The 21,625-nt window shown below is 54.0% G+C and overlaps 1 protein-coding gene across 4 annotated transcripts in view; it reads left to right on the top strand.

Annotated features, from left to right (window-relative positions):
* The window catches only part of SLC12A3 (solute carrier family 12 member 3), a 35,795-nt gene extending 16,067 nt beyond the window's left edge, over positions 1-19,728 (top strand). For all 4 annotated transcript variants that reach the window (XM_059152749.1, XM_059152747.1, XM_059152748.1 and 1 more), the window contains exons 15-26: positions 118-217; positions 933-1,044; positions 1,462-1,602; positions 2,612-2,718; positions 4,492-4,574; positions 5,287-5,370; positions 5,985-6,086; positions 6,999-7,110; positions 9,442-9,528; positions 12,895-13,030; positions 14,549-14,616; positions 19,301-19,728. In XM_059152749.1, the coding sequence (XP_059008732.1) occupies positions 118-217; positions 933-1,044; positions 1,462-1,602; positions 2,612-2,718; positions 4,492-4,574; positions 5,287-5,370; positions 5,985-6,086; positions 6,999-7,110; positions 9,442-9,528; positions 12,895-13,030; positions 14,549-14,616; positions 19,301-19,442 (1,274 nt within the window). In that variant the 3' untranslated portion in view covers positions 19,443-19,728. The remainder of the gene's footprint in view (positions 1-117; positions 218-932; positions 1,045-1,461; positions 1,603-2,611; positions 2,719-4,491; positions 4,575-5,286; positions 5,371-5,984; positions 6,087-6,998; positions 7,111-9,441; positions 9,529-12,894; positions 13,031-14,548; positions 14,617-19,300) is intronic.
* Positions 19,729-21,625: the final 1,897 nt, after the last annotated feature.

Below are 21,625 nucleotides of genomic sequence, written 5' to 3'. Positions count from 1 at the left end.
ACTCCAGGAGCATGACCTGAGCTGAAGGCAGTTGCTTAATCAGCTGAGCCACCCAGGCGCCCCTCTCTTGGGGATTTCTAATCTTGTGCCCACCCTCCCACCCCCTTCCCCGCTCAGAGGTGAACTGGGGTTCCTCGGTGCAGGCCGGCTCCTACAACCTGGCCCTGAGCTACTCGGTGGGCCTCAACGAGGTGGAGGACCACATCAAGAACTACCGGTGAGCGCAGCCATGTCCAGGCCACCTATCACCTGCCCCAAGCAGACCCGGGGTGGGGACCACCCAGCCTCAGAGAGGAGCACTGCCCCCGGCGAGGGGCCTGGGATGCCATTGCTTGGTGGGGACCAAGCACGTCTAGTGACCTCTCTGTACCTGAGTTTTCACAGCAGAGTATGTTCTTCGAGATGCAAAGGGCTACCCAAGAATGATCTGGTGTTGTAGTCCCCATCACAGTCATCTGTGAGGCTGACCGTGACGAAACTCTCCTAAGCGAGGAGAGTTGTGTGTCCGGGACTCCTTCCCACCAGGTGGTAATGCCCGCAGTCAGCCATATGTATTTGTGTTGTATTGCTGCTCAAAGTGCCTTACGCCACCTTACCACAGCCCTCTGGGGCCTATGACATTATTAACCCCAGTGGCTGATGAGAACACAGACGCACAGAGAGGTTAAGTAACTGGCCCGAGGTCACACAGCTGGTGAGTGACCAATTTTGTTTGGCTCCAACTGAGTCTGGCAGTGGCCCTGGACCATGAGCCTGGGCTGCCTCTTCATCCAGAGGCTGAGTCCCCCACGCACCCACGTGGCACAGGGATCTTGTAAGTGATGTGCCCCCCCCACCCCCAGCCTTTATTCTCCCCGCCACCTGCGATTTGCGCCCAGATCCCCGTGGGCTCTGTGCAGGTGGCTCATGCCTTTTTCCCTTCCGCTTCTCAGTCCCCAGTGCCTAGTGCTCACGGGACCCCCCAACTTCCGCCCGGCCCTGGTCGACTTTGTGGGCACCTTCACCCGGAACCTCAGCCTGATGGTCTGTGGCCACGTGCTCATCGTGAGTGTCCCCTATAGGTGGGGAGGGGCCCACTTAGAGGAGCCCCTGGGCTTGAAGTCCACACTTGGACAGGGGGTGGGGGAGGCTGTGACTGTGAGGAGGATTGGGGGGTGGAGGAACTATGGAGCAAGCAGAGCCCACCAGACCCTGCTGTGGGCCTGGTTCTCTCCTCTCCCCTGTCCCCGTCCCTCCCTTCTCCCCACTGCCCTGCCTCTTGCCTGCTCCCTCCATCTTCCTTCCCCCACCACCCTCCTCCTTCCTCCTCCTCTTTCCTTCCCCTAACTCCATAGGGGAAAGTGGGTACCTCTGGGTGCGGCTGAGCCCCTGGGGCAGCCTCCAGGGAGGAGAGAGGCTGCATCTCATTAAGAACAGAGGGAGAAGGCAGCTCCCGATGTCCCCTGCCCCCACCACCCACAGGGACCCCACAAACAGAGGATGCCTGAGCTCCGGCTCATTGCCAATGGGCACACCAAGTGGCTGAACAAGAGGAGGATCAAGGCCTTCTACTCAGATGTCATCGCCGAGGACCTCCGGAGTGGTGTTCAGATTCTCATGCAGGTGCCATGAGTTCGGGACTTCCCCCAGGACTCAGTGCTTGGTGTGACAACCTGGAAGGCAGGACGTCCCAAGGGGCTAGTTGAAGCTCCCTTTGCTGCAAAGGGAGTGCCTGCCTTTCTTGTCTCCCCAGATATGCTGACTCAGGGCACTTTCTCACGGTACCCAAGGGCCTACGGGAAACTGAGCTGGAAGCCTGTGGGGCCTGTGTGGTCTTGAGCAATTCTTGTTTTCCTTTTTTCTTTTTTTAAAAATATAATTTACAGTCAACAAAGTGAAAAATATTAAGTGTATAGTTTGATAAATATTTACATATGCATATATACCTAGTGGTATGAAGCCACCACTCAGATCAAGTTCTAGAACATTCCACCGGGCAATTCATTTCCCTGCTCAGTTTTCTCAGTTGTAGAATGAGATGCATAGATAAAATCACAGTTGTTAATCCTGAGCCAGCATATCAGAGTCATTTCTAATAATTCTAAATATTTCTCATTTAAAAGAGAAGAACATACAGGGTCTTCTTTGAGGGGGTGTATGAAAATATTCTGAGAGTAGATAGAAGTGATGATTGTACAACATTGTGACTAAACTGAATTCTACTATATCCTTTAAAACGGTTAATTTTGTGTTATATGAATTTCACTTCAAAAAAGTTTTTAATATTTTTAAGCATTAAAAGAAGAAGTATAAAAGATGTAGAGGTGAGATGACTTGGGGATACTCTAAGGCTGGCATCCAAATTCAAGTCCCTTGGGATGAGAAATAATTTTCTAGAAAAGCAGAACTGGGATAATCCAGAGCTAAAGGGACAGTGTGGTCATTGTAGCTTCACCTCTCTCCTTGGTGTGTCCAGGCAGGCAGGACCCTGACTGGCGGGATGTGATTCCTGAGCCCTCGCCACATGGTGAGGAGGGCAGTTGGGGCTGAGAGGGCCCCACCGTAGTCACAGAACAGAGCCGCTGTGGGGCACGAGGCCCGGCCCCTCACCTCCCCACGATACTCTTTGCAGGCCGCAGGTCTCGGGAGAATGAAGCCCAACATTCTGGTGGTTGGGTTCAAGAAGAACTGGCAGTCGGCTCACCCGGCCACGGTGGAAGACTACATCGGCATTCTGCAGTGAGTGAGGGCATGAAGGAGGCAGGGCCTGGGGTCAGCTGATTAGGTCCTTTGGTGTTTCTGGGCCTTGGGAAGCAGGGGGGATGCATTGGAAGTTATAAGAAGCTGGTTCAAAGCTGAGGAGGAAACAGACCCACTGAGGGCTCACCACTCTGACCTCTAGGCCCTGGGCACCAAGCTGGGCAGGGAACACACAAAGAAGGAGAATAGATGAGACATAGTAGGGAGCAGTGGGGACTGTGGCAAACTGCCGTGAGTAGCAACTATTGGGCGCCAGCCAGTTGTGCCCAGGCAGAAATGTGGGCCCAGTGTTGCCAAAGCTTCTGGTTTCTTAGAAGAGCCAAAAAGATGGGTTTTTAGGTGAGAAACTTGGACTATGGAAGACCTGCCAAGAGCCGGCCCTTGGGCTGTGAGGTGGTGACACCAAGCAAGAGGTGAAACCAGACCTCCCAGGAGGCAGTGGTATGGGGAACGGGACCATGAGGAGAAAGTCCCTGGGGACTCTGGGCTAAACTCCAAACCTTTTCTCCTTTGGCTCCTCCTGGGCAACCTCCAGAAAATGTCTGCCTGAGTTGCTTTTCTGTGTTGATGTGGTATAGCGAGGCCGTGTGTAGTAGTGTTTAAAGAACAAAGGCTGGGGGGCCTGGGTGGCTCGGTCATTGAGCATTTGGCTCTTGATTTCGGGTCAGGTCTTGATCTCGGGGTCATGGAATCGAGCCCCACATTAGGCTCCCTGCTCCGTGGGGAGTCTGCTTGAGATTCTCTCTCTCTCTTTCCCTCTCTCCCCCTCTGCTCCCCCTGCCTTGTTCATGCATGCTTTCTCTCTGAATCTAAATAAATAATAAAAATAGAAATCTTTTAAAAATTAATGAAAAGAAAGAAGGAAAGAGGAGAGGAGAGGAAAAAAAAGGAAAGAATGGAAAGGAAAGGAAGCTGAGCTTTGGGGACCTGGGACCTGCTTCCAGGTCCGCTGTGACCCAGCCACCTGACCCAGCCACCCAGCCACAGTCGGGCGTCTCAGCTGCCTCTGACAGTGACAACAGGTGGTAGAGTCTGTTCTCCAGCATCCCCCCAACTCCAATGCTCCAAAACCCCAAAATGCTAGGGCCTGAGAAGTGTCTGCCCCAAAGACACGTAACCAAAGGACTCCCAGAGGGCAATGCCTGACCCATCAGATCAAGCCCTACTGGTGGGCTCTGGGGCCCTCTGTCAGCTGGGCAGTGAATAAACTTCTGGGGTGGGAATCTTCTAGACGTTCCCTCTGACAAGCTGTTGCTGCCTCCTGAGCAAGGCCATTCCTACGTACACCTACGTACACACTCGGGGTTCTGTCTCAGCAATTCGAATCTAAAGCCAGCTGCCCACTTTCTTAGCGTATCTCGTGGGCTAGTTACTCCCTGAAACTCGAGTTGTGCTCCTATAAGATAAGGTTAAGTATTCCCATGCCCACCTCTGCTAGCAGGCTTGTGTAGACTATCCAAATATATCAGGAGGACAGGCCCACCTTGCAGACTGGCCTGACTTGGTTTCCTGCTGAGTATAAGATCCGCAGCACCTCCTGGTGCCACAGACCATAGAGCTAGACGGGCCCTGGTTGGGGGCTCTCGGGTTCTGCTAGCATGTTACACAGGTGGGGAGACTGAGGCCCTGAGAGGAAGAAGTGATATGACAGGAGGCAGGGCCAACTGTAGACATCTGGTCTCCTGGGGGCTGGGGGCTAGGGGCTGGTGGCTGGGACCAAGGGGAGCCTGAACCCACCTCTTCTCTTTCCAGTGATGCTTTTGACTTCAACTATGGAGTGTGTGTCATGAGGATGCGTGAGGGGCTCAACGTCTCAGAGGTGATGCAGGCACACAGTGAGTACATGCCCTACCTGCTTGATGCCCCTCACAAAAACCAGAATGGGATTCTAGAAAGTTCTAGAACCCAATTTTGTAAGAAAAGATTTTATTTATTTGAGAGAGCAAGCAAGAGAGACCCTGAGCAGGGAGAGGGGCAGAGGGAGAGGGAGATACCCCGCTGAGCAGGGATCCCGATGTGGGGCTCGATTCCAGGACCCTGGGATCATGACCTGATCCAAAGTCTGTTTAACTGACTGAGCCACTCAGGCACCCCTAGAACCCAGTGGGGAGCCTTCTGTCTGTGAAATAGATAAATAAAATAGTAAAAAAAAAAAAAAAAGACAGCAGAACATGAAAATACAGAGAAAGACCACAGAACCCAGGTGTTTTGGTCCCCAAGACCCTCCCGGAGCACCGAGGAGGGCTGTTTACTTCTAGTCACACAGGGGTCTGCAGACTCTGCATTGGTCACATGTGGGGGACTGAAAGAAATCATAAAATGGGAAACAAAAGGGGGCGGTTCCGGGGGTAGAGGGACTGAGAGGTGTGGAGGCCAGAAGGAAGCGGGGGTTGCGGGAGAAGCAAGGGGGAGGCAGAGGCCAGATCAGGGGAAGGTGAGGGGTCAGGACTTTCTTTCTCATGGAAGGGTTAGCCTGGGAGAGGAGGAAGCCAGAAGTGCCCCCTGGTTGAGGAGAGCCCGGGAACGAAGCCGCCCCCTCTCTTGCAGTTAACCCGGTGTTTGACCCCGTGTTTGACCCTGCGGAGGACAGCAAAGAAGCCAGCACCAGCGGGGCCAGGCCGTCTGTCTCAGGCACGTGTCAGTCCGCACGCCACCCAGAGGCTCAGGATGCTCTCCCGTGGTGGGGCAGCCAGTGGTGGGCCGTGAGGGAGCCTGGTTGTGGGCAGGACCCTTGGGTTGGGTAACCAGGGACCGGAGCAGGTGGGCTTGGGCAATATTCCACCTTGCAGCCCTCCTCAGGAATTCAGTGTCCGGGCATTGTGGGAACCCACCCAGCTGGCTCAGCAGCCTATGTGAAACCCCTCCAAGAGGTCCCCTGGCCTCGCTCAGAGGTGACAGGCAGGGAGGAGAGGAGCGGGCTTCTCCCTCCGTCCTCTGCCACTGATGGTCTGGGAGGCAGGCCAATAAGGGAGGGGTACATCCCAGGACAGCATGCCCGGGACCCCTGCTCCTGGTCCAGCTGGCTGAGAAAGGGTTTTCAGGGTCCCACTGTCTAAGAGCTGGGGACTGGGCCGGTCCCCACCATGCACGCCCTCAGCAGGGTGCTTCCTGCCACTGTGTGCTGGTGGGGGTGGGGGGGGACGATAGCGAGCCCACCTCACGCAGCAGCTGGCTCCATGTTCAGACACAGTCAGGTGTGTGAAGGTGAACTGCTCTCAGGTGACCCCCCCCACACACTCCTGCAGTGGACCCAGAGGCCCTGGGGCAGGAGGAGCAGGCCAACACCATCTTCCAGTCTGAGCAGGGAAAGAAGAGCATTGACATCTACTGGCTATTCGATGACGGAGGTCAGTGTCTGCCTGGTTGGCAGCTCTCCTGGGGACCGCCTTCCCTCCATGGCCTATACTTCCTGGCTGCTCCGGACAAGGTCCCTGGAGGGACCCCAGATCCCAGCAGGGGGAACTAGTGACCCTTGGGCTGGAGGAAGCCTGGCTGGGCCCCTCTTCTTGGTGTAAACTGGGACTTTGTCAGAGGAGCTGAGGTCAGCATGGGATGGAACCTTAGGGGTTCAGATGAGAAGGACCTCAGGGGTCACAGGCCCCTGCCAGAAATGGGGGGGATGCTGTAGGAATGTGCTTCACTTCCTAGAAATATGCCCTCTCCCATTTTTCTTAAAACACATGCCTCTTGGCGTTATTGCTCTGCCCCGATAGAGCCCTGCCCAGACAGAAAACGCTTTGGGTCCAGGAGCACATGTCCGACGAAGGGTAGCTTCTGTAGACCAAACACTTGCTACACGGTTGACACTAAGTGTGATCCCTAGGCAGGAACTGTGATGAGACCTGTTTACAAAGAAGGAAACTAAGGCATAGAGCCGTGAAGTAATGGGTCAGTTGGTGCGGGTTATGCAGTGATAAGGGACAGCTGGTCCTTGGCCTCCTGTGGAGAGATGACAAGCAGGGGTGAGGGTTTCCAGCCACTGGTGAAATTTTTAACCTTTAAAACAATGTGCCAGCAATCCAGATTTTCACATGAAAATCCCCCAGTTATTAAACGCCAGCTCATGGATTTCAAGACATCACACAGGCCACATGAACCCTGGCCCAGAGACCCTCATGAGCTTGGTTTAGTCTAGCGCCCTCCTTACACAGATGGGTAAACTGAGGTCCACAGAGAGGAAAAGGGGTGCCAGCGGCAGAGCGGGGCGGAACCCAGAGGGTGCTCTATCTATCCTGAGAGCAGTTCCCCCTTGATGCCAGGCCTCACCCTCCTCATCCCCTATCTTCTCGGCCGCAAGAAGAGATGGAGCAAGTGCAGGATCCGTGTGTTTGTGGGGGGCCAGATCAACAGGATGGACCAAGAGAGGAAGGCGTAAGTGGGGAGCGCTGGGGGGAGGGGCCGCACAGGACCAGCACCGTCCCAGCTCTGCCCAAGAGTAACCCCTCTTGCTCTCCCCGACCTGTGCCACTGCCCCCTCCAGGGGGACCCAGCCCTCTCCAGGTCGCAGCAGAGCTGAGGGAGCTCTGGGCAGGCACAGGTTTCTGTCCATTTTGGACGTTATTTTGCTGTCCCAGTGCTCTCCTTTAATAAGATGCAGACGCCCTAGCTCCATGACGGGAAGGATTGTTACATTGTAAAACCACAATCTGCTCAAGGAGAAATCTGTGTGAAATGAAGGAGGGAGAAGGCCCTTCCTGGCTGAGAAATGAGGGGGGGGGGCACTGAGGCTCCTTCAGGACAATGTCCCCACCCCAAGCTTGGGATGCTGTGGCTGGTGAGACAGGAGGTATTTAGTGGCCAGAAGCTGGGACAACAAATGCCACTGGATTTCTTAGAGAGAAGTGACTTTTATTCTCTCCCAACGGTGTGGCTCCTTCTGCAGAAGAAGGGCTTTCTGCTGGGGAACACAGGCTCATCTGTCTCAGCCAGAGAGGACGGGCCTGGCTGGGGGCCGGGCCGGGCAACGGCAGAATTGAGCTCAACCAGCCAGAATTTGGTCATGTTGGGTTATTTACTTGGGTTTTCTTGATCACCTCTTTCTGGCAAGAGATGCTGGTTTTCTTTTGAAAATTGCCATATGAAATTTCCAGGTGCAGGTAAGTAAGAATGTGAGTAGATTTAAGCAGAAAAAGTAAATGGAAAGGTAGGTAGCTCAGCCTTATTTAGAACAAGGTCAAGTGAGGTGGAAGGTTGTGGGTTGGGAGACGCTGGAGGGAGGGGGCAGCTGGGTAGGAACAATGGGTAGCTTGCTCAAGGTCACGGCATGCATTAGCCAAAGGGAAAAAAAACTCTGCCGGTCTCTGGTGTGTTCTGCCACTGTCTGAGCCCTGATGTCCCTGGGTCAAGACCTCTGGGCATGTGCCACCAGGACCGCATCCCCATGACCCCTTCTCGGTCACTCCCTGTGTAAGTTAAGGGCAACTAGCAATCTCCTCTCCTGATCCTCACCCCTGCTGAGAACCTCTGTGGTCTCCAGGAGATAAAGAAGTCCAGAAGGCTTCTTCATAGGCTCAGCTCTCTGTTGTAGCCCCGAATGCAAGCCTGAGCTAGTGGAGCTCAAGGCTGTGGCACCGGGGGATCACGGGTGTTCTGCACATGAAGGGTGTGGGATGTCCTCTGCCTCCCAACTGTCCAGCCAGGCCAAACCCTCTGGTCTCCTTGTGACCCCGAGGCCAGGCTGGTGCTGCCTCCGGCTGGGTCCCTGCCCAAGCCTGCCACCCCCACACTGCACACCGGCACATCTGCTCACAGCTCTGCTTTCCTAATCTCCCTCCCAAGTTCGGGGTCCAGCAGTGGCTTGACGGCTGGACCTTAAGGTTTATCCCCCATCCCTGCCCCCCACCCAGCCAGCCGCTCGATGCTCCTGCCCCACCTTCTACACCCCCATGCCCTCACTTATTTATTTGGACTCCCCACCCCCATGCACTCAAACACTGCCAACTTGTTCTGGGGTATCCCCAAAGCCACATCCCGCTCCAGATTCTGATGCACTGGATAGGCTAGAGCCAAGGCAGGTGTATTCTTCCAAAGGCTCCTTGGCTGATTGCACTGTGGACATTCCTACCACGCCCCCTTTGGCCTATAATGATCTTGTGCACCATGCACCGTCCAGCTAGATTGCTACCTCCTCCGTGAAGCCTTCCCTGACTGCCACCAACCACAGACCCACAAATGGCATCTCCACCCCTGTTACATGCAGAGTCAGTGCCACATGCACAGGCTCGCTCCTCCTGGTTCTATACTTCGTTCATGGGTATCATCTCGGATTGAACAGACCACCCTGCAATTTCCTTCTTATCCCTTGCACCCTTGGTCCTCGAAGTGTTCTCCGTGGATCGGTTTCCCCATCACGTGGGAGCTTGTCAGAATGCAGAATCCCAGGCCCTACCCCAGACCAGATGAATCAGACTCTGTATTGGACCAAGGTCCCCGGCAGATGTACAGACATTAGAATGTAGGCTGTGCTAGTGCAGAGGTGGCCACCAGGTGCTTGGGGAAATACTGCTCAATCCCTTTTCTTTATCGTTTGTCATCCTCTGACCTGCTTAATCAACCTTTGTCTCTTGTCCGCCCCTGCCCAGGTGAGAACGTCCGCTCCCTGGGGCCAGGATTTGATCTGTGGTTTTTCACTGCTGGGTCCTCGATAGACATTACGAACTCACTGAATAGACGCATATGTGTTTTAAAATCTCTGTCTCCCAGGCTCATTTCCCTGTTGAGCAAGTTCCGACTGGGATTCCACGAGGTTCACATCCTTCCGGACATCAACCAGAAGCCGCGTGCTGAGCAGTGAGTGCTCTGTGTTGACTTCCTTCCCAGGCAGGAGAGCCAGCTGTATGCCCCCACACACCCCTGTCTGGTGAGCCCTGGGCAGACAGGGCTCAGGGCAGGCAAAGAGGATGGGGAGTTTGCAGCCTTTTACTTTCCCATTGAGGTTTCTTCCTTTGCGTATCAGAGCTCAGGTCTTTGCCAGAAATAGCCCTGGGCTGGAGGACGGTGAATGTTCACGTTTGTGCTTTTCTTGGAGCAAGTGTTTAATTTCATTTATTTATTTTTAAAAAGATTTTATTTATTTATTTGAGAGAGAGATTGAGAGAGAGAGGGGGAATGAGAGAGAGAACATTAGTGGAGAAAGGTCAGCGGGAGAAGCAGACTCTCTGCTGAGCAGGGAGCCCAATGTGGGACTCCATCCCAGGACTCCAGGATTGCGACCTGAGCTGAAGGCAGTTGCTTAACCAACTGAGCCACCCAGGAGCCCGGAGCAAGTGTTTTAAAGCTGGTGCAAGTCTCAGCTGTTCTGCCCCTTGAGTGAGGGAAAGCAGGTGTTTCATCCTCAAGGGACTCCACCCCCAACCACCCCCGGACCGGGGGTGGGGGGGGGGATGGGCAGGGTGGGAGCGGGTCTCTCGCTTCACACTTCACACTGCTTGCTACTCGTAAATTTCTTAAATTTTCTCCAGCACCCTGAAGCGTTGTCATAAAGCAGTGGTTCTCAAACTTAGGCGCACATCAGAATCTCATGAGGACTTATGAAAACACAGCTTGCTGAGTCCCCCTTTTCCCGCCCCCGCTCCAAGATTCTGAGTCAGTAGGTCCAGGGTAGTGCCTGAGAAGCTGCATTCCTAACAAGCTCTTGGGTGCTGGTCCGGGCGCTTCACTGGGAGAACCGCTGTCTTAAAGACAGTCTGTGTAAAGTGCTTCACACAGGGTCCAGCCCCAAGTCAGTGTTCAGTAAATGGTAGATCTATGGCCTTTGCCCTCTAAACCTTGACCTTTTGGAGGTCTTGGCTGCATTATGGACTTGCTTCCTTCTCTAAGCCTTGCCTAACTGAAGTTCCTCAAAAAGGAGCCGTGACTGGTCCAGCTCATCCCTTCCCATGAGGCCAAGGTGGAGGTTGCTACAAAGCCTGTTTCTTGGCTACCTTTGCTCTAGTTGGCTATGTCCTGGGCTGGCAGAATCACATGCCCAGAAACACGTGGCTAGAGGCCAGGAGCCATGGCAGAGGCACATGCCTTCCATGGAGCTGAGGGATACTGGAGCAAACAGAACGGAAGGTGCAAAGGCCCTGAGGCAGAAGTGTGGCAGCCACAGCCCTGGATGTTATTTCTATGAACACACTGGTGCTGGGAGTGGGGAAAACATTGAAGGGTCTGGGCCACAACTCTCCTCCTTCCCAGATGCAGCAGCAAGCTCATGGACTTTACTCAAATCCCTGTGTGAACTTGTAGCTAGGCTCAACGGCAGTGTCCGAAGGGATGACGATTCACTGGCTCCATGACTCAATTCCCTAGTCTGAAACCAAGATATTTATAATTGGGCTTGCTTCTGTAAATTCGTGTACATGAGATTTTCCAGCCCTCCAGCCCCTCAGTAAAGTCAGGTCTGTCCTGACCTCTTACCTCTCCCTTATATTCCCCATTACCTGGGGAGGGAAGGGACTAGTCTGTGGGGTTGGATACATTGGTTCCTCCCATGTGCTGGGGTGGAGATGAGTCCATCAGAGCTCTAGCCAGGGATGATACCCGCCCCAGGGCAGGCCGGAGGAAGTCCAGAACCAGACACAGGAGGAGGGAGGCAGAGATGTACCAGAACACAGGAGAGAATGCAGCTGGGCTGTCTGTGTGGACAGAGGAGCAAAGCCTTGAGTCAGGCTGCAAAGAGAGGGAGTGGGGGATACCTTCCCTGTGGGAGGAGCTTAAGAGCAGCCCGAAGACCCTGCCCAGCAGCCCTAATCTTTAAAACCCAGCCTGGGCCCTTCTCTGCCTCCACCTCCTGGCCCTCTCTTTTCTCCTTCGCACAGCCACGCTTCTCCAAGGAGATCAACTGTCTTTGCAGCCACTTCCTCACGGAGATCCCCCTGGAGGTCATCACTGGCCTCCGCCTCACCCACAGAGCCCCTTTCTGGGCTCGTCTTGCTCTGCCTCTCTGCTGCATCCCCCATAATGGTCCCTCTTGGGACAGTTCTTCCTTTGGGTTTGGAGGTGTCCCCCCTCCACAGATTCCTCCTACCTGAGCAACCCTTCTTTCATTTCCAGTTGCTGGCTAGTCCTCCTTTCCCTGACTGATGCTTGCCAGCATCATTGGGATTTGGCCCTGGACCTTTGTCTCTTCTTTTTTTTTTTTTTAAGATTATTTATTTATTTATTTGATAGAGATCACAAGTAGGCAGAGAGGCAGGCAGAGAGAGAGGAAGGGAAGCAGGCTCCCTGCTGAGCAAAGAGCCCCGATGCAGGGCTCGATCCCAGGACCCTGAGATCATGACCTGAGCCGAAGGCAGAGGCTTTAACCCACTGAGGTACCCAGGTGCCCCTGGACCTTTGTCTATTAACTCTGTCTCCAGTGTGAGCTCCTCCATCCCTATGTCTGCAGGGGGCTTCATCTGAAGGCCGAGCAGTCTGAATTTCTATTTTTAATCCTGTAAGTCAAGTCACACAGAACAGCGTCCAACAGGTTCCCATCTCACTTGGGGCCAATAGCGAAGGCCTACATGGTCTAGGCTGTCACACTTGTGTGTCCTCACGTCACCCCCACTTTCCTCTGCCCTCACCTTGCTCTGGCCATACTGGCTTCTTTGCTGCTCCTCAAAGAAACCAAACATACTTCTGCCTCAGGGCCTTTGCACCTTCAGCTCTGTGTACTCCAGCACCCACTGGCCTGTAAAGAGCTGGCTTCAGAAGGACAGGCATCTTTCAGCTTCAGGGAGGCCTTCCTTCCCCCCAAATATTTCCTGTCTTGGAACCCAGCTTGTGTCTTCATTAAGCTCATGATGTAGATTTGCTTGTTTATTGTCCAGCAGATGGAAAGCTTGGTAGATAGAGGACATTGTAGGGTTTTTTGTTCCATGATGTACAGTGCAGAGCCTGGCACAGGATGGTTAGTATTCAGGGGCAACCTGCAGAACGGTCGGGTGGGTGGAGGTGGATCCCAGGCCAGGCGTCATGGACGACATTTGGTGGAATGCCAGCTGATTGGTCAATGCTGATGGTCAGTGTTGATTGCTGCCCGGAAGCTGCATTGATGTAAACCACAGCGGCAGAAGGGCTTTAGCCTGAAAAGTGTGTCCCTGTGGCTCCCATCTCCGTCTCCCTGGGGGACTTAGTTCCCCTGGAAACCAGGCTGTCTCACTGGGTCTCACCCACTATCTCTGTCCCCAGCACCAAGCGGTTTGAGGACATGATTGCACCCTTCCGCCTGAATGACGGCTTCAAGGACGAGGCCACTGTCACAGAGATGAGGCAGGATTGTCCCTGGAAGATCTCAGATGAGGAGATTAACAAGAACAGAGTCAAGGTACCTGAGAGAGAAGGGCCTGGCTGGGGTGGGGTAGGGTGGGGTGGGGTGGGGTGGGGTGTGGATGGAGGTGCTCCTCCGGGTCAGGGCCACGTGCCCCCATCTGTCCTGAGCTTCCTCATCACCCTCTCCTTTCCATCCCCGTCCACCACTCCCTGGCCTCTGAGGTATCCTCAAGCCACAGCTACTGGGTAAACCGGTTGTGGAACTCGGAGCCATTCGTGGCCTGAGTCACACCCCGCTGTGGCGATGGAAAGGCGGGGGCTCTCCCTCTCCTCTCTTGTCCCTGGTGGAAGGGATTCATGAGACAGGTGGCGAAGGTCAAGGTAAAACTTTCCTTGTGGGCCAACAAAGCTGCCTGAAGGTTCCCCCTAGCCTGCAGAGCCCATCCTACATGTAGCCTAAAATCATGGCCACCCCATCCAGACAGAATCTTCCAGATTCTTTAAGGCCTAAAGGGGGGCTGTGGTTGCTGTGGCCACTTTAAGATGGGGTGAGCATTTAAGGGAGCTGCGGAAGGAGGTCACAGCTCTGCTCCCTGTGCTCGGGGTCACTGGCTCCCCACCCCCTCTTTGCCCTCAGAGGACATTTGGCAAAGTGTCCATTTACCACTGGAGGGTGGGATCACTACTATCACTTAGTGAGTAGAAGCCTGGGATGATATTAAACATCCTACCACCCCCAGGACAGTTCCCACGATAAAGAATTATTCCCCCCCACATGTCACTAGTGTAGGGTCTGGAGTCTGTGATCTCTGTGAACTCACTTTCCCGACATTCTCCATTTTCTCAAATGGGGTGTCCTTCCACGGTCAGACTCTTGAGTGCCGATCATTTCTGAACAAACTGGAGACAGGCCTTGGGGTGGGAAGGAGGCTCCCCCACAACCCAGCCTCACACAAGCTTTAGGGAATTCTGATCTGTCAGCCCAGAGACCCTGAGGGCTCACAGCTCCTTGGAAAACTCTGGATGCCGTGTAGTGTTCGAAGAAGGCTCTGGTCTGGACTGTGGTAGAGGAAGAAGGGACACATTCCACCTGTGCTCGGAGTCTCCCTTATCAAGCACCTTTCGTGTGCCCGGCCCTCGACGTCCACGTGTTTTTGCGTGGGTTATCACCCTCCACCGTTGCCTGCGTTCCCCTGGGGAGGCGATTATCATACCCATTTTACAGAGAAGACAGTAACGCTCAGGGAGGCCACGTGCCTTGCTCGGGTTCTCTCTGCTGTGAACAGCTCACCCCACACCACGGAAGGTGCTCTTTCTCCCACCCAACCGCCCCCCTCCCCGGGACCAGCCCCAGTCATGGAAATAAGGCCCAGCAAAGGAAAGCCAAGTTCCCAAGGAGGTGAACTTGGCTTTCTGCTACTCTGAGGGTTTCCCTCCGTCTTGGAGGAAGGTAATAATTAAGGGGGAAGAATTCGTGCATCTGGTCTGAAATCTTAAAGAAGATGTCCCTGGGCTTGTCGGGGACCACTCCTGAGGATGTGGACAGTGACCCCCTGGCTTCTCCTTGCTCTAGTCCCTTCGGCAGGTGAGGCTGAATGAGATTCTGCAGGATTCCTCCCGGGATGCCGCTCTGGTGGTCATGTAAGTAGCTGCTGCTGGGAGAGGAAGCCTGTCCCTGAGGCCCAGGACGTCCGCTCTGGGAAGGGGCTCAGGAGGTACATGCCGGCTGAGGACCCGAGCCCGACCCTGTGAGCCAGAAGGGCCCAAAGCCCCAGGAAACACAGCTCAGGTGGCTTCTTGGCACAGGACTGGGCCTGCTCGGCACCCCTCACCTGAGTGCCAGCTGGCAGAAGTCTAGGACCTCACACACCCCAGGCCTGGCCGACCCCCCCTCACCACCATTTTCCCTGCTCGCCACCTTTCCCTGCCAAACACAGCTTGGCAAAGAGGACCCCGCTCATTCAGGAAGAAAATCAATTCCTGGTTGTTTGGGAATCACCCAGCCCTCCTTGGACATGGGCCACCCCCGGCTGCTGTGGGTGCCAAGCCTGGGCGGCAGCAGGGGCACAGGGTTGCCGTGCCGGGCTCCGTGCCTGTCAGGCTGCTGCGGCCTGTGGCCAGCTCTGAGCCACTTCTGCTGGGTAGGGGTGGAAGCTGAGGGCGTGGAGTTGAAGGGACAGGTGGCAGTGGCACAGAGGGTCTCAGAGTGGCTCTGTTCTCACAGAGGCCGGGAGGAAGAATATGGTCAGCCAGGCCCTCTGACCCCCTCCCCCAGAGAAGCCTAACTCCGAGGGAACAGGGTGTTTGGCAAGGCCCCTAACTGGCCTGGCTTGCATTTCCTGAGGGCAGGCCACCTGGGAATTCCTCAGGATGGCCCAGAAGCCTGCAGAACCAGTTTTCTCCTACCCTGAGACCAGGATCAAGCATACCCTTTTGAGGCTCCAGTACAAAATGAAAATGTGGGGCCCCTTGTTTGAAAATTGTTGAGAATGACAAGATGGCAGCAGCAGAGAATGGAACCCAGCATGGGACCCTTCTAAGTATGTGTTGGGGGTGGGGGTGTGTGTGTGACTGCACAGCTTGCACGCCCATGAGGCTGGCTCTGCCTCAACAGGGCTCCCTGGGGCTCTTAGGGAGAACATTTTTGGGTACAAAGAAAGTGCTTTGTGTTTCCTTCATGCGGGAACTGTGGTAAGAGAAAGGGCTGCGTTTCTCTGGGACCCTCTGGCCAACACCCAGCAGTGAGTGTTCCTAGGGCAAGGTCTGCCTAGGTTGTGGACCCAGTCCCAGTGCAAGACAATGGCTTCATCCCAGGACAGCATCCCAGACCTTTCCTTGGGTGTGGTGCCAAGCCACCTCCTTGTGAGGGTGAGGGCTAGCCCCAGTCAAAGAAGCAGATTTGCGCTGTCTCTGCTCACTGTGTGGCCTTGGGCAAGTAACCCTACTTCTCTGTGTCTCCATCTCCCTGATTATAGAGAAGGGTTTAACTCAATTATTTCCAAGGTTGCCCTTCATGCCAACATGCTATGATTTGAAGTTTATTTGCCACTACGATAAGTCGGTCTCTCAAGCCATGAGATGAGAAATTTCACCCAGGGAAGTGAGCCCCTGCGGGCACTTTCTCCACCCCACTCCCCTATCCCCTGGACCCCAGAGGGAAAGATAGGTCCCCCACCCCAGCAGCCTTTGGGGGAGTAGCGGACACAAATAATCATGAGTCCAGTCACTTAATTTTTTTAATTAATTAATTAATTATTGTTATTTATTTATTTGAGAGAAAGAGTGAGCAGAGGGAGAAGCAGACTCCCCACTGAGCAGGGAGCCCGACACGGGCCTTCCCACCTTCACTGGGAGGGCACAGCCGCTGAGCCTTGGCATTGCCAACCTCCAACCCAGAGACATCCCCACCAGTGTTTCTTAAAATTCAGTCTGAGAGTCACTTTCATCGGCCCCAGGATTTGGCACATTCCTCAGTTCCTTCCAGATCAGGGTCTGGGGTGGGGTGGAGAAGACTGCATTCCCCAGAATTTCCGAGGGAGGAAAAATCCTCCCCTCCCCACTCAGGAGGAAAGACAAAATTACACTTTCCAGTGTCCCGAAGAGCGTCCTCAGACCATTTTCTAGAGCAGGTTTGAGGCAGAACTTAGTTGTTCGCTGTCTACCCTACAGCAATTTATCTGATTAATGGCCTGTGTTTGAGTCCAGCTTCACCCTCACGGCTGATAAACCGGCCCCACAGCCTTTGCCTAGATGACAAGCAACCTATTTCTGCTCTCCCTTTTGGGACTAGACCCTTCCCTTTTCCTATAAAGAAGCCCTCCTCCAAAGCGTTTTACTGATTGAGCCTCACTCGAGGCATGGGGCCTTAGTAATGTTCAAAACTCTGCTCAGTGGTTCTGTTTTACCCCCATCTACCCAGCAACACACAGACTTTGGAGACAGGGAAACTGAGTCTCAGAGGAGTCAGGCAGCCTGCCCGGGACCCCGCAGCCAGGAAGCGGGGATTGGGTTATGAAGCCTTAGATCCAGGTTTTGGGCCGAGGCTGCCTTTCTTTGTGGCCAAGAGATGCAAATCTGAACAAGAAGTCCTTCTGTCCTGGGGCTGCTTAATTCTGAAGATTCGTAGCTGCCAGGGTCTCACAGCCTGGGAACAGGAGTCCACTGTCTCTCGCTGGTCCAGGGACGAGTGCAAAGGGAGCCTGTCCCTTGGACAGGTGGACACTGTCTGCTGGGGAAGGGGGCATGACGCTGAAGCTTGAGAGGCCACAGCAGTAGTGACAGACAGGTGTCCTCTGCCCCCCAGAGAATGCAGCCACCAGCCCCCTCGCGGCCTTTGAAATTTCTGAATTCAGTTCTTGAGAATGACCTAGGAGTTCCCCACAGGCTTTGCTGACGATGTAACCGAAACTTCAGCACCACTGTGAAATCAGGAAAGTTTCGTTTTGATCTTTCCACTTCCCTTTCTTCTTGAGAGTCACCGGACACGAACGTGTTCTAAGGTGACGCCAGCTTCATGAAATACCCCCGTTCCTACAGCCTTTCCCTGTCCCAGCAACCTTGCTTCTCTTTTTAAAAAATATTTTGATTTATTTATCTTAGAGAGAGAGAATGGGGGAGAAGGATGGGGGAGAGGGAGAAGCAGACTCCATGCTGAGCACGGAGCCTGACGTGGTGCACGACCCTGAGATCATGACCTGAGCTGAAACCAAGGGTCAAAGACCCAACCGACTGTGCCACCCAGACACCCCAGGGACCTTGCTTTCTAAAGGAGGGTAGAGGTGGTCCCCAGGGAGGCTTCGAGGATGAAATCTGAAGCAAGGGATACGTGTCCAGGGCCCCCTGTTGGCCTGCTCAGTGTGGGTCGCTGTGAGCAGAGGCATCTGGGGTTGGAAAATCCCAGGACCTTGGCTGGAGCCCCAGCTCTGCCGCTCACCAGCTCGTCACTTCCCCTGGCTAAATCACAATGAGTGTGATAATGGCTGCTTCCATGAGGAGGTGCTTGCCAGGTGCTAGGCACTGTGTGGCCCCCTTTGTCACCTCTGTCTCCTTTAGAGTCAACAGTCTCTGAGGGAGGTGTGTGTGTCCTCACCTCAGGGAAGAGAAAACAGAGGCTCATGCCTGGGAGCCACCTGCCAGAGCCACATGGCCGAGGAGGGGCAGCGCTGCTCCCACCTGTGGCCAGAGCCAGGACTCCGCAGTCCAGAGTCGCTCTGCGCCTTCCTTTCTGCCCTTTCCCCTTGGCAGGGAAGAAGGCCAGCGCCACAAGCCCTGCCCCCTCCCCAGGGTTGTGCTCAAGTTCAGAGGTAATAGGAGCCAGGGATGTCCTGTAGGGAAACAGACTGCAAAGGGCAGCCCCAGCTTTATGTCCCGCCCACTGGGCCTGGGAGATACTGCCTTCTCCTGGAGTCAAGAGGAGGTCAGCTATGGTCATCCTGCAGCATTTTTGGAATTGCAAGATAGTGAGAAAGTCACCTCTTGGAAGAACTGAACAGCAGCCCCCGGGCATCTCATTATCTGCACAGCATTGCACGGCAAGGGTGCTCTCAGGGCCTCATGAACATGGCAGAAGGCAGGACAGGGACCTGCAGCTGAAACCTGTGAACGGATCACCTCGTCGTGGCCACAGGCCAGTATGGTTCAAGCAGCCTGAGGTAGCGAGATCACCCACTGTATCAGACTGTGTTCTAGGTGCAGGGAAAGAATAGTGAGCGAGACAGACCTGGCTGCAACGTACAATCTAGTGGAGGAGACAGACAACAAACAGACCAATGAAAAGAGGGTTTGGAGAGTGGGAAGGGCTATGAGGACAATGAAACAGGGTGCTGTGATAAAGAGGGGCAGCAAACCTGCTCTGGAAGGGGGTGATCAGAGAAGGAGATACATGTGAGCCATGGTATGGGTGATCTGAAAGAGCCAACCAGGTGGAAGGGGAGAGGCTCTGCTTTCTGGGTGGGGAGAACATCACATGCAAAGGCCCTGGGGCAGAAGCAAGCTTGCCATTGATTTCAGGGATGGGAAGAAAGCCATTATGGTTGTAGTGTTGTGAGCGAGGCTGAGGGTAGAAGGAGGTGAGGTCGTGGATGTTGGTGGAGACCAGATCATGTGAGTCTTACAGGCTGTGGCTTTGTTTATACCAGCTTTGTGGCTGAAGATACATTTGGAGTCATGCTTTTAAGGAATGTGGGAGGTTATGCTTAGGGTGGCTAGGAAGGAGTGCTGAAGGAGTTGGTAAACAGAGTTCCTGATCAGAAAGTGAATCTTGGGCTGGGCTGTGTGGGGAAGGGTACTGGTAAGTTTTTATCTGCTGCTTCTTCCTGCCTTGCAGTACCTTGCCCATAGGGAGGAAGGGGAAGTGCCCGAGCTCACTGTACATGGCCTGGTTGGAGACGCTGTCCCAGGATCTCAGACCTCCGGTTATCCTGATCCGAGGGAACCAGGAAAATGTGCTCACCTTTTACTGCCAGTAACTCCAGGCTGGGTCATGCCTGCCCAAAGCTGAGGGTGCCTGGGACATCCACCTGTCCGTGGGGACAAGACTCGTGTCCTGTTGTACTTTAAGCATCTGTTGATCTGACTGAAGAAGCTGGTAGATTTCCAAACTTTGGCTGGACCCCACTCCCAATGGACATATCCTCTGGGCTCGTTTTTATGGGCTGGAGAAGTAACAGCTGAAGTTGTGTGGAAAATTCTCTGGTGGATCCATTTTCCTTTTAAGTTTTCTCTTGATCTTGATTACAACGAATTAAGATTTCAGTCTTTGACTTTTTTTTTTTTAAAAGATTTTATTTATTTATTTGACAGAGTTCACAAGTAGGCAGAGAGGCAGGCAGAGAGAGGAGGAAGAAGGCTCCCTGCTGAGCTGGGAGCCCTGTGGGGCTCCATCCCAGGACCCTGGGATCATGACCTGAGCCAAAGGCAGAGGCTTTAACCCACTGAGCCACCCAGGGGTCCCCAGTCTTTGATTTTTTGAAAAATTTATTTATTTGAGAGAGAGACAGACAGACAGCATGCACAGGAGCAGGGGGGAGGGGCAGAGAGAGGAAGAAGCAAACTCCCCGCTGATCTGAGGATGGGGATATGGGGCTCCATCCCAGGACCCTGGGATTATAACCAGATCTGAAGGCAGATGTTAACCCACAGAGCTGCCCCAGTGCCCCCAGGCTTTCATTTATATACAAATTTGAATCAGAGTGCTAAGTACCATTGTAGCAGTTTCTAGGCCACCTATGGGGTGGGGGTGGGGGGCTCCCCTGCCCCAGCAGCCCTCACAGGGAGGAATCTCAGGGCCCTTTGAGCCTCCATGATGCAAATTTCTTTAACGGCTTCTCACTCTCTTCACTTTCCATAATATGTCTTTAGCATTGGGGTTGGTTCTCCGGTAGATCAGGGACTTTTAAACCTGTTTAGGCTGCAACCCACGGTAAGAAATATCTTTCATGTTTGAGAAGTGAAGCAAACACACACTGAAACTATGAACGTGTCACAAAACAATACTTATTCTCACTATGGGTGGTGCCCTCTGGTGTTTTCTGTTTTATTTCTTTGTCTTTTTTTTAATGTGGGTTGCAATCCACGAACGGGCAGTGACCCAGGGTTTGAAGAAAGGCCGAGTTGGGCATCACTGCCATTTCCCCAGCATATCCCTCGGAGAAGGAAAGGCAAGGAACAGAGTATGCGAGGAGGGGTACTGATGGTGGGCGTTAGTCGAGAAAGAGTTTCAAAGGAAGGACAAGACTCAGGGTTTCTCATGGAAAGGTGCTAACTTTGGAGTTTGGTTGGAGATGGGGGATGGAGCTCTAGGAATGCAGGTTTGGTGGGTCAGGAATGGAGAAGCCGAGAAGAGGCATAAAGATGGCCAGATTGGCGCAGGATCAGAAAGGTCCACATTCCGCCCCAGGCCAGGGAAAAGAATGGGGGTGGAGAAAACAGCAAGAGATGGAAGCAGGGGGGGCTGCAGTGGGGGCGAGTGGAAGATGGGGGTCAGAGGTGGGAGGGAGCCTGGGGAGGATGAGCCCGGCTCAGGTAAGGGTGTTTGGATTCTCCCAGAATGTTTGCACCCATGAAGCTAGGACAAGGAGTAGAATGTACATTAAGGATGTCCAGTGCCAGTGGGCAAGGCTCCCTAAAAAGACACTTCAGCTCTAGATGCACCCCAGCAGCATACAAGCGGGATGTTGGGGGGCTACTGGCTGTGCCTTCTGCAATAACCACTTTCTTCAGGTTGGAAGGAACAAGACATCTTCGGGTCGGGTTGGCCCCCTCCAAGCCCACTGAACTGCCCACTTAGTCATGAAGGCAGAAATCTCTTTCTTAGTGTCTGGACCCAAAGGACTTCGGTTCCTCGCAGGTACACTTTGCTGCAGAGACCAAAGGCTCTGGCTCCCACCTGTGACAGAACCCCTGGGTGCTTCCCAGTATCAGGATTTTCTGAGAGCGACCGGGTGCCTGCCTGTGCTCCCTGGGGTGGCTCCTGCCTCTGAGCCATTCCGCAGACCTGGGACCAACCCCCAATTCCAGATAGACAAAGCCTCACTCAGCCTTGCCTTTTTAGAACCACACAGAAAACTATTTCCTGACAAATAGCTCACAAGGAGATCAGGAAAACCCTGATCCAAGGTCACACAATCCTCTGGCTGAGGACATTCAAACA

Source organism: Mustela lutreola, chromosome 16, assembly GCF_030435805.1.
Source record: "Mustela lutreola isolate mMusLut2 chromosome 16, mMusLut2.pri, whole genome shotgun sequence".
Classification (NCBI taxonomy): Eukaryota; Metazoa; Chordata; class Mammalia; order Carnivora; family Mustelidae; genus Mustela; species Mustela lutreola.
The sequence above is the reverse complement of the archived record's forward strand: the minus strand, read 5'-3'. Positions and strand labels throughout refer to the sequence as shown.